The 12,783-nt window shown below is 36.0% G+C and overlaps 1 protein-coding gene across 1 annotated transcript in view; it reads right to left on the bottom strand.

Moving 5' to 3' along the window:
* The window catches only part of LOC149709972 (coiled-coil domain-containing protein AGAP005037), a 353,484-nt gene that overhangs the window by 256,606 nt on the left and 84,095 nt on the right, over positions 1–12,783 (bottom strand). Inside the window, exon 4 of the mRNA XM_089858532.1 lies at positions 10,786–11,435. Within this exon, the coding sequence (XP_089714658.1) occupies positions 10,786–11,435 (650 nt within the window). The remainder of the gene's footprint in view (positions 1–10,785; positions 11,436–12,783) is intronic.

Below are 12,783 nucleotides of genomic sequence, written 5' to 3' on the forward strand. Positions count from 1 at the left end.
AGTTTCTAAGTTACCAGTGACAAACTTGTGGAGGAACATATCTTATGAACTTATGCTAAAACCAAGATTACCTATACTCGGACACAATGTCACCTTACAGCGTTAATAAAGGTATTATCGGTTAAGTATGTCCTATTAAACAATCACGGGTTAAAGGGTGACAAGGGGAAGGGAGAAGGACTTCTTAACCCTAACTCTAAGTTAGAATGCGTCAAAGGTAGTGAACGTGTTGTTTTCTAACCCAATTAATAAGAGATTGTGGTTTTGCTTTGTTCACTATATTCGATTTACTTCCGGTTGAAGGAAAGTTCTTAATTATCAAAAGTATTTGGGCATCAACTTTGAAGGACCTTTCTTAATTGACGCCCGTCCAACATCTGCTAGGGGGTTCATTTTGGACACATTTGGGCCAATTAATAGAGATTAATTTTAAGAATGTGACACACGTCAATTTTGTAAATAAAGGCTTACGTGGGAAGTTTACGATAGAATTTTATTATATTATAGTTGTTGAGCCCCTTGACAAATTTATCTTACGAATACTATACTAATATTACACAGGGTGTTCAAAAAAGGTAATTTTAGGGTTGGTTCGATGGGAAATCAATTTATGTAACTTCTATCGCAATTTTGCATTAAGTGAAGGTTAGAGTATTTTATGGATGACCCCTTAGATTTAATCAAGAAACTGAAAGACAATGATCACTAATTAATTAAGGGGTCACCTGTAAAACACCCTAATCATAACTATAGTAAACGCTGACCCTTAGTGCAAAAGGTCATAAAACATTATAGACTCAAAATTGCCCCATAGAACCCACTGAACTTCACAAGAATCTTACTCCAAATTCAAGACCAATTAAGAATCAAATTCCCAGACACTTCTCCAATGTGACGACAAACTTTCAAATTCTTAATCCTTCCCTGCATCTTTGAAGTTTGAAATGAACTTTGAAATATCCCCATCAATCTTCGATACCAACTTTCAAATCCCAAACTGTTACCATCTCAGAAATCAAGGTTAAAAATTAACACTAAGTCTTTCTAAACCTTTCACAGAGCTAAACATACGTAGCCTAAATATCAATAGAATATCTTCTTAAGCCTATAATTGTTGCGAAACTTAAATCCCTCCAATTTTATGGGAAGCATAATGATAGTGGAAATACTTAACCCCCAATTTATAATCCGTTAATATCAAAGAGTGCGTCAATTAATTACTAAAATTATATACAAGACAGCTCGAACTTAATCCCCTTCTACACTCCCCCCGGGGGCGGCGGGGGCAGCTGGGGTCACGCTCGCAAATTAAAACGCAAAGGGCTTTTGATGGCAACGGAGTCGAGAAAGTTAAAAGCCCGTAAAATGAATATAGGATAATAAGGCGGGGGGAGGGTAAGATATCCCACCGTAAGATTACTTAGATATCGGCCATTTTGTTTTCTCCAAGATAGAGAAGGACTCTCTCTCTCCTCTCATCTCGTAAATTTTGGCCAGGAAAATCCTCGAGAGCGGGCGCGGGAAAGATTGTGTCACACATAGATATTAGAAGCTTATAGAAAATAATTTACTTGAATGGAAAAATGACAAACCATGTGTTGTTCGCGGAGTTTGGGGATAATATTTGATTAAAGTCAGCTAATGACATTTGAAATCGACCATGTTACTAACAAGAGTAGTAAACCGAGTTCTCTTATATCTGCCCCCTCGACCTTTGACCTTATAAACAACCCTTGAATCATTCGCTGTTAGAAATAGTTAAAGTTGCACATAATTTCACGAAATTTATCAAAATTTCATGTAATTTCACGAGATTTATCAAAATTTCATGTAATTTCACGAGATTTATCAAAATTTCATGTAATTTCGCGATATTAGTCAAAATTTCATGTTATTTCACGAGATTTAACAAAATTTCGTGTATTTTCACGAGATTTGTCAAAATTTCATGTAATTTCACGAATTTTGTCAAAATTACAGGTAATTTCACGAATTTTGTCAAAATTACAGGTAATTTCACGATATTTTTCAAAATTCCACGTAATTTCACGATATTTTTCAAAATTCCACGTAATTTCACGATATTTGTCAAAATTTCATGTAATTTCACGAGATTTATCAAAATATAACATTAAAATCATGGATTAGGGTCTGGCTTTCGTTTTCAAGTTGGTTTACTGTTTCTTCTCCAAAACCCTGATTGGAAAACAGCAAAATACCAAGTTTAGTTATCATCTTCAACCACAATGTTTCTGATATCTAGGGCGTATAATGCGCGTGACTATATACGCGCGGTATCTATGGAAACGGGCGAAGCGTTATATTATTCAAGAATTTTCTCCTCTTCGGATAGAGCTCAGTATGACCTTTTCCTTGGGAAAAATAAATATATTTTCGTATGAATTCCTAATTTGGAAGAAACGTCAAAAATCTCAGTTTCTCCTTCTATTACGTCTATGCTCGGTTAAAGTAATTGAGAAATATTTTTGTGCCACATAGGATATAAACATTGAACAAACACTATATTATCTAATAAGATAAGTTCAATATTGAGACAAAACGTTTGCAATTCCATGTAGTTAGAAAATACATCTTTAAAAAATTCCTGAAATTTCAAATCCATGTATAAAAAATCGCACACCCAATTACAAAAAACATCCTAAAAATTCACCCAATTACAAAAAAAAAAACTAAAATTCCACACCCAATTACATAAAACATCCTAAAATTTCACGTCCAATTACAAAAAACATCCTAAAATTTCACACCCAATTACAAAAAACATCCTAAAATTTCACACCCAATTACAAAAAAAACATCCTAAAAATTCACACCCTATTACAATAACAGACTGAAATTTCACACCCTATTACAATAACCCCCTGAAATTTCACACCCTATTACAATAACCCCCTGAAATTTCACACCCTATTACAATAACCCCCTGAAATTTCACTCCCTATTACAATAACCCCCTGAAATTTCACACCCTATTACAATAACCCCTGAAATTTCACACCCTATTACAATAACCCCTGAAATTTCACACCCTATTACAATAACCCCCTGAAATTTCACACCCTATTACAATAACCCCTGAAATTTCACACCCTATTACAATAACCCCCTGAAATTTCACACCCTACTACAATAACCCCTGCAATTTCACATCCATGTATAAAAAATCCCTTACATTTCACATCCATGTATAAAAAATCCCTTACATTTCACACCCATGTATTAGAAATCCCTTACATTTCACATCCATTTCCGAAAGAAATCACTGTCTCTTCCAAGTATCCCAAAAAACCAATTACATCCTTGACTCCCAGAGAGAAAACCAAAAATACAATATGAGAAGTAATTCTAGTCAAATATATTACTCTTATAAATGAAAAAAAAAAAAAAATAATAATAATAATAAAAACCAAGGCTTAAGAAAACATGATGTATAAAGATTAAAGAATGAAAAACACCAAAAAAAATAAGGTTCAGCTGTTGTTTCTATCCTCGTTATAAAATTGCAATTTCCCATTATCAAAGCAAGCGAGCAAAAACTAAAAATAAAAGGCGCGCTTTTATAATCTCGCGATGTACGTATAAAAATACGTGATCTTTTTCATAATCCCTTTACAAGTCGTGTTCTTATTACCACCACCACCAAGGACCAAGAAATAAAAAACTAAAAAAATGAGTGCTCGTGTGTGATCCCATTTAGAATGTTGAAAAAAAAAAACAACTTAAATCCAAAGCAAAAATCCCCGCTTACGTCATGAAAACTAAAGCAATATTGGCAGAATATTTTTCGACCAATAGGAATGAAGGAGAATAGGAATCTTTGGAAAGCCTATAAAGGTGATTTTAATATCAGACTATGGGATTCCGTGCCTACGGGCACTTTTTTGAGAGTTGGTAAAAATACACGCGTCTCTTTGAATTTGAACTGTTTTTGACATTATTGTCAATAATTTAAAAATTTTTATTATCTTACAGGATATGTCCCAAAGGGACGGACCGAGGGACACGTCACGCCATTGTTTAACAACAACGCACCCATTTAATCACGATTGGATTAATTTAATCATGTTTCGATGGATTAAATCTTGTTTAAAATGTATCGATCTGTTTCAGTTTGATGAGATGTGTTTATTATATTGTTTAGAACTTTAGATAATTGTTTATGTAAATTAAATTGTGATTATTTAGATTAGATCGCGATAAGATTCATTAAATCTGGATTAAATCATGACTAACCTGATTGAATTAAGACTAGATTAATTAAAACGTGATTTTAAGGATTAATTCAGGACTTTAAATAATTATTTATGTCAATTAAATTGTGATTATTTAGATTAGATAGCGATAAGATTCAGTAAATCTGGATTAAATCACGATTAAACTGATTGAATCAAGACTAGATTGATTAAAACGTGATTATAAGGATTAATTAAGGACTTTACTAAGTCCCAAAAAAATAAAAAACAATTTACTAAATTTCTTGCTACATTAATTAAATCGTTATTAACCTAATTAACAAAAACTACATCACGCCTTAAGCGGAGCGGAAGTGGTTTGCCCCTCGTGACTTCCAACATCATATTTTAAGAAAATAAAAAAGGAAAACAATGAGGGGGACTATATTTAGGTGTTGAGTTATATCATGGAATAAACTTTTTGAAAAGTTGGGAGCTGAAGCACTTGTAAAAAAAATAAAAAGCTATCTATCATCGAAGAACCAAAGATGTATGCCTGGATGCCTTTTATTTTTCGCTTGATTTTTTGCCTTTAAGGGTTTTTTTTTCTTTGCCAATTGATCATTCAAAGCGGTTGAGGTGACATTTAGGGATATTAGCACAAGGTTTTATCGATCACAACCCCAAACTTACAAGGACCTCAAAATAAACCAGTTCATTTTCATATCAACCTTAAGAAAAATAATCCAAGGCTTAACGACAATATATTGAACCTTTTGAACTTATGACCCTTAGTGTTTTATGACCCAGTATTTAATTTAGAATTATTTCTATTTTTAATGTAAAGGCATGGATGATGATATTTAATTATTTAATTATTTCTCATGTTTTCAGATAATTATGTCCAAAAATCAGAAAATGAGTGAATAATAAATATTCTTACGATATTCTGCTACTACGAACTTTCTCATGACGTCACACCCTCCTATCTCTTACCCCGTTTTTGGCGACCATATTGGAAGTCGTCAGCTCAGGCCATACAATTTTGACTACTAATATTGACGTCACGTCCCCGTAGCTCCTCCCCCCTTTCAGTACGTCCACTCTATAATGCGGTAATGTCACTGTATGTAAAACGTTGGCCTTGACCCAAGGAACCAATAAGGAGGACATGGTGACCTCAGAGATATAGGAGGGGTTACGGCGAATGCCCTTTATAGTCTGCTGGGCACGGAAGTTAAACCGTAACCATTTTTATAGTGTCTATTCACGGGTATATATGTATGAATTCACGATAAAATACATCAAAGTAATTCTCAAAATATCTAACCCTTTTACGAAAAACCCCTAGTCGACTCTTTCACAAATTCATGAAAGTACCTTTTGGATACACAGCCTTAAAGGCCTAGATCCAAAGAAAAGTGATCTAGACAGACCAAAACTAGCAGTGGACGATTGTGCATTCATTTCACCACCTAAAACCCCTAAAATCAGTGAAATAACAACTGGACGGTTTCCTTTTATCTTTCAATTAACCTATAGAACCCCTCAAAAACGTTTGTCATAGCGGAAACTCCGACAAAAGCTTGATCAGCCATTGTTAGTCCAACGCTTGCATGGTTTTCAGTTAGTCTTGAACCGCTCGCTTATCGTTGAATCTCAACCTTTAATATTATTTTTTCTTTAGCCAAAAAAAGGGCAATGGTAGAATGGTCTAAGGCTGACATGGTAGCCCATAGCTCTTATCGTAAAAACCTTCTCTCTCCCTCTTTCGCCTGTCTCGAATCGGTCACGTCTTTTTAGCAAACCAAAAATTTCTTTTCCGGGTCGAGATCGGACTATTCACTACACATTCAACCAAATGTCCCTGAACGTATAGAAGAAGACTTAGAAGCACTTCGAAAGTGGATGGTTCTGGTGCATGGTCCGAGCTTCCAAACATTCTTCAATAGCTCGAGGCGAAAAACAGATTAGTGTAAGAAACGCATTGGAGAAAGAGTAAGAGAGAGAGAGAGTGAGTGAGAGAGGGCCGGGTTTCGGCACCATTTTCGAGGACCGTCAGTTTCGAGAAAAGAGCTTAGCCAGGCGAGAGAAGACAATAACTGTCTCGGAGCGACGTAACGAGCAAATAACAAGCCGGGCCCTCCTCAATAAAAAGACAAAGGAAATAACGAAAAAGAATAGTACCCCCACCGTAACTAAAATAAAAACTAGGGACCCATCAACGACAAAAAAGGGATAAAGAATGGTTGGTGCCCAGAAAAAAATACTTCGAGCTATTAAAGTTAAAGGAAGAGTGGAACTAAACATTTGTAGACTTGACAATAGACCATTCCATATTAGTTTCAGAAGAGATTCAAACGCCACAGGAGCGCGAGGGAAATAACTTAAGGGGGTTATTGTGTGTGTTGGATTCTCTTCAGGTAATTCATGGAATATTCAATTGTAAAATTTCATAACCTCAACCATGGGCAGAGTGCGTGTTGGATTCTCTTCAGGTAATTCATGGAATGTTCTATTGTAAAATTTCATAACCCGATCAGCTCGTGAGAGATGAGGACTCACTTTCTGGGTTTACTTGGCAAAGATTTTGACTTCTCACGATCTGGAGTCAGTCCGTCAGTGTTTAATTGGACTGTTACCCTACATGCAGAATTACTTTCTACCTTTTCAAACAAGTCTCTTAAACATATCAACTATAACTCTATTTTAAATTCAAGTTATAAATATAAATATAAATATTAATTCTTGCGTTAAATCTTAATTCATCATTTTCAAGCGAAATTTTTGATAAAATTCCTTAACAAACTTATGACTAAAAAGTAAACAAACAGTTACATTTTGAAGCATATCAACACCACTGAATTGTTTATACTGTATTATTGGGTAGCTAAGTGGAGGTATCAGGAAGTCAAGAGAAACCTTCCACCATTATGATGAATAAAAACAAAACATTAACGTAAGAAAACTGTACAAATTTCTTTCCTAGGGCTACACTTCCTTTAAATAAATATATATATATACTATCCTCTTAAACTGTCTTAAAATAAGGACAGGTTTCTGCAAAAAAAAAAAAAAAAAGAAAGAAAAAATAAGTCACACAAACGAATGAAACAAAAGTGCGAACGGAGAATAAGAAAGAGAGAGAAAGAGAGAAAAAGGATCCAAAATACTAGGTTTTTCATTCCATACCATCACTCCTCCGGCCCTTCATGGTTTCCTATACTTATAGCTATAGCTGACTCCTGTAGAAAATCGCCCCATTAAACGAGGCAGTTCTTCATCATATAGATGGAACCCAACGAAAGAAGCCATGCGGAATTCGCATTGTTGCCCATTGTACAATAGAAGAAATTCCCCTACACCACCCATGCACCACTCTAATCCTACTACCCCAACATAATATATAAGATAGCCAGGGAAAAAAACCCAAGAAGGTCGGACGATCTCGAATCAAATAGTACGGTGGTAAAAAAGGTTCACCACCTCTACATGTACTTCGCCGGATTACGCTCCTATTCAATGGCTGTTTGCAATGACTATTTTCATTCTTATGGACGTTTGTCATTGTGTGTTAATCCGCGTTAGTTTTATAACCGAATGATCTCGAACAGAGGTATAGTTCTTGCTAGATCTTAGTGGGAGTATTGGATGACGCGACACAAGGTGGAACGGGGGAGGAAAATTCTTGGACATACGCAATGAACGCTGCCATCAGCTTCCTCTATTGCCGGAAGATAATGCGAAAGTAAAAAGGGACCGTTCTTAAATGTTTCATTGCTTGAAATTCAATTCAATAAGACATTTATATATTTGAGGATATGCATTATCAATGAGTGCCCAAATTACGCGTTGCTAAAGCTACAAGGGTCATTCCACACCGATTCGAACGACCATGTTACCATGGGTCGGCCGATCTTAATGAAATTTTAACCACGTTAACTATCAACTATTTGATGGTGAAAGCCCAAATTTTAGACCAAAATATTAATTAGAACCAAAAGTAGAGGCTTTTGAACAAAAGTCACGTTTTTAGGTGTGCGCCATGACCATATTCGTACCCCGAAGCATAATGTTGAATAACTTTTTTGCATTTTGATCAAATTTTGTAATATTTTCAGATAAAGGGTAATATAACCAGTAGAGTTCAATAGTGCTAACGATATGTCTCTATCTTGAACGGTTCTCTCGCAAATAGGGGTCAATTTCAAAATTTCGAAGAGCGGGGGGTCAACTTTGAAGCAAAACCCTACAATGGCGTTAACTTCGATTTTTTAGTTTTTATAATGTATCGATAGCCCTATTCCTAGGCTTTAACGTGATACCAGATTTGTTTGTGATATTTTGGTTCTAAGGCACAAAAAACGTAAAAAACCAAATTTCAAGAAAAACACATTTTTAGGCGAAAATATTTTTTTTTATTGCGCGAGGAAAACCATTATTTAGCTATAAATAATACTTGTGCATTGTCTAGTCATATTTTGGGAATTGTCAATTTCCCTAAATATGCCTAGAAAGTTCCGATTTAACTTTGTCGTTCCTCAAAAACCTGCTAAAGGAAGTCATTTTCTTCTTTGGTGGCTTCCAAAAGATGAGGCCACAAACACGTCTTTATCGTATTTTGCTGTTACGAACTCTACAACAGAAATATCATCAAATGTAATTGTATTCACGTTGGTATCAACAGAAATATCATCAAATGTAATTGTATTCACGTTGGTATCAACAGAAATATCATCAAATGTAATTGTATTCACGTTGGTATCAACATCCTCGTCGATTGCGACCATAACATTTGTGCTGAACGAATCCCGTGATTTTGACTAGCCGCAGAATGGAATTCCTTTGATTATTCGCATGGTGACGGTATTGTTATGTCGTGCTTCCTTGCAAAACATCGAAAATTATCAAATATTAAAGCCTTTACAATTCTATGAATGGCCAGCAAGAAGAATTCTTGTACTAATTTTTTTACACTTCGAAAGAGTATGTTAAACTTCATCAACTATAGAGCTATTTCAGAGGGGGTAATGGCTACGTCACCAATGCTATTTGCCCATAGAGAAAATCTGCACAAAATGGCCGCCCTGGTCCGCCAAAGGCAGGCCCAATTTTTGTAGCAGACGAAATTTTTCCCCCACTGAAATAGCTCTATATCTTGAAGAACATCTTTCCAAGGCTAATACTGTCATTGGCCCTCGAATTCCTTCCACATCACATAAATGTGCAGACTTGCACGAGATTCGTTCAGCACAAATATTATGGTCGCAATAGATGAGGATGTTGATACCAACGTGAATACAATTACATTTTATGATATTTCTGTTGATACCAACGTGAATACAATTACATTTAATGATATTTCTGTTGTAGAGTTCGTAACAGCAAAATACGATAAAGACGTGTATGTGGCCTCATCTTTTGGAAGCCACCAAAGAAGAAAATGACTTCCTTTAGCAGGTTTTTGAGGAACGACAAAGTTAAATCGGAACTTTCTAGGCATATTTAGGGAAATTGACAATTCCCAAAATATGACTAGACAATGCACAAGTATTATTTATAGCTAAATAATGGTTTTCCTCGCGCAATAAAAAAAAATATTTTCGCCTAAAAATGTGTTTTTCTTGAAATTTGGTTTTTTACGTTTTTTGTGCCTTAGAACCAAAATATCACAAACAAATCTGGTATCACGTTAAAGCCTAGGAATAGGGCTATCGATACATTATAAAAACTAAAAAATCGAAGTTAACGCCATTGTAGGGTTTTGCTTCAAAGTTGACCCCCCGCTCTTCGAAATTTTGAAATTGACCCCTATTTGCGAGAGAACCGTTCAAGATAGAGACATATCGTTAGCACTATTGAACTCTACTGGTTATATTACCCTTTATCTGAAAATATTACAAAATTTGATCAAAATGCAAAAAAGTTATTCAACATTATGCTTCGGGGTACGAATATGGTCATGGCGCACACCTAAAAACGTGACTTTTGTTCAAAAGCCTCTACTTTTGGTTCTAATTAATATTTTGGTCTAAAATTTGGGCTTTCACCATCAAATAGTTGATAGTTAACGTGGTTAAAATTTCATTAAGATCGGCCGACCCATGGTAACATGGTCGTTCGAATCGGTGTGGAATGACCCACAAGTGACGTTGCATTAGGTTCTTATAAATCGCTTACCGCACCCATTATTTTAAATTGAAGATGATTTTATTAAATGAGCTTTAGGTTTTGATCTATTAAAGGGGATAAGACCTTCAAGGCGTTCTTCATGGATGAACCCATAAGGGCCACCGAAAACTCGCAAATTTATGAGGAGTGACTAGTTTTTGAACGACAGAAGTGCGTACAACTTCAAGCATAATTAAGTAATTGACCTTCGAGTAAAGGTCATGGGTGGTAAATTTTTAAGATTTTTACCAAGAAGTACCTTGTGTGCTAAGACGACTACATGACTACGATACCAAGCTTTCTAATCTATTATTTAACACAAATGGGAAGGCATCTATATCTACTACCACAATTACTATAAAAACTGAGTATTGTTCGTACTAGATACCAAACAATGCAAGCAATAAACAAAGGGTCCTACCTTGAAAACGCACTCCGTTCCTACGCAGGACCAATCTTCGGACCTCACCATTGGGTCCTTGTTCATAATAGAGTCCAGTGGCGTGTCTTTGCTCCTGTTGATGATGGGGCAAAGGCGGTGGCTCGGCCGATGACAAACTTCTGGATTTGCCGGCACTACGCCATCTGTTTGGTAACGTCTGATGTCCTCTGGGCGGTGGTGTCACTTCGCCCGGGATGGGAGGCAACGGAACCGTGGGAACGAAACGTCCGTACTCGCTCATAGTCGGTAAGCCTCGGCCACCTCGACTAGGGGGTCCTTCGACCATTATTTCGTGATGACCCCTCAAAGACGGGTGTCTGTCCAAAGAGACCAATCGTCTGAGCTCCGCGGCGTCCACCGAACGACTGGTAGTTAAGGGAACTGGACCTCTGGAGTGTCCTTTCATCTTTGGGTCATCTTGCGAGGCTGATTTCTTCATGGCTTTTAGACTGGGACCGGAACTAGGTCCTCCGCTGTCGCAACTACCCGTCATACGATCGCGAATATCGGCCAGTGTTAATTTTTTGCCCTCCATAGGACCCGAACTGCGAGGAGGGTTTTGGGACGACGGAAGACTACTGCTACGATTCATAGCGAATTTCTTGATACTGAATGGCATGTTGAAACCTCTGAAATCAAAACAAAAACCAAAAATCAATATTAGACCTATTTTCATTATGATCCAGAAAAAAATACACAAATATCCATCGGGTATTGGTCGCTACCAAGCTGCTGAAAGACTACATTAATTCCTTACAGTGTCAAAGCAAACTGGTCAAAAACACCCCTTCCTTGCTATATCAAAATTCTCTCGGTCAATTAGTCTGGACATTTGTTCCCATACAAATAACAACTGCCTGCAGCGAACACTATTAATGGTTTTTCGTTATAAATAGACGTGAAAGCCCAGGGATATCACTAATGTTTAGCAAAAGAATCGTACAAGAACGTATAGCAGATAGAACCTAAGCCTTGGTCACAAAAATCATCAGTAATGAAATTAATGATTTTTCTATCTTCTATCGCCGCTCTAATTCACATACCACCGGATGTCAAGTCTTGAAAAAAAAATAGACTCTACATTACCCCCAACAATTTAATAATTCTACTTATCATGAACCCTTCCACTAATATCATTTAAATAATTTTGAATCAAATTGCTAGTTTACGTTTATCTTCGAACAGAGATGAGGAAGATTTCCAGCTGGAAATATTTTAAGGATAATGTATGGCAACCATGCACACTCTCCCAACCCAGCTGTCATTAAGGACGAGAAGTAGGACCAAATATTTTTCACTTTGGATACAGCCCCGGCCCTGGCCGCTTCTTATAATCTAGTTTTTTTTTCTATTTGGCGGGTGATGTATCCCGAGACAGTTTTATCTCCTTATTTTTTTTTCTTAGGACGAAATCCCCAGCCACTTTCTCCTCATTAACAAAAGAAAGTGCGGCGGCTAATTTATAGTTTCTTCAAGTTTAATCTAAGTTTTTTGGGTACGATTTACGAGTATGGTCAATAATTTCAAATTAGCGACTCTTTCTTTTTCTTATTTTTTATGTTGCATTGGAATGTTAAGGTAACTTATAATTTGAGATAGAAGTACATAATCCTTTGCTTCGAGAGAAGTAGTTAACGGGTTCAATGGGCAATCAATTTTGAGTCGAAAATGTTCTGTAACATTTTGCCCTAAGGATGGTTATGAATAGAGCTCTTTATGGATGCCCCCTTAATTAAATTAAATTATCATTGTCCTTCTTTCAATTAAGGGGTCTTAAGTGAAATACTTCAAATCAGAACTTGTTTACAATGGTCCTTACTTCTTAGGGAAAATTGTCATTGAACATTTCTGACTAAAAATTTATTGCCCAATAGATCTATCAAACTGTACAACCTCTTCTACTACAAAATACTTTTAATTTCCATGGCTACATAATTTCAAATCTCTTCGAAATTTACAACAAAAAATAAAAGTTTA

Source organism: Phalangium opilio, unplaced genomic scaffold (genome assembly GCF_054372755.1).
Source record: "Phalangium opilio isolate 3A_F unplaced genomic scaffold, DU_Popi_V2 ptg000011l_1, whole genome shotgun sequence".
NCBI lineage: Eukaryota > Metazoa > Arthropoda > Arachnida > Opiliones > Phalangiidae > Phalangium > Phalangium opilio.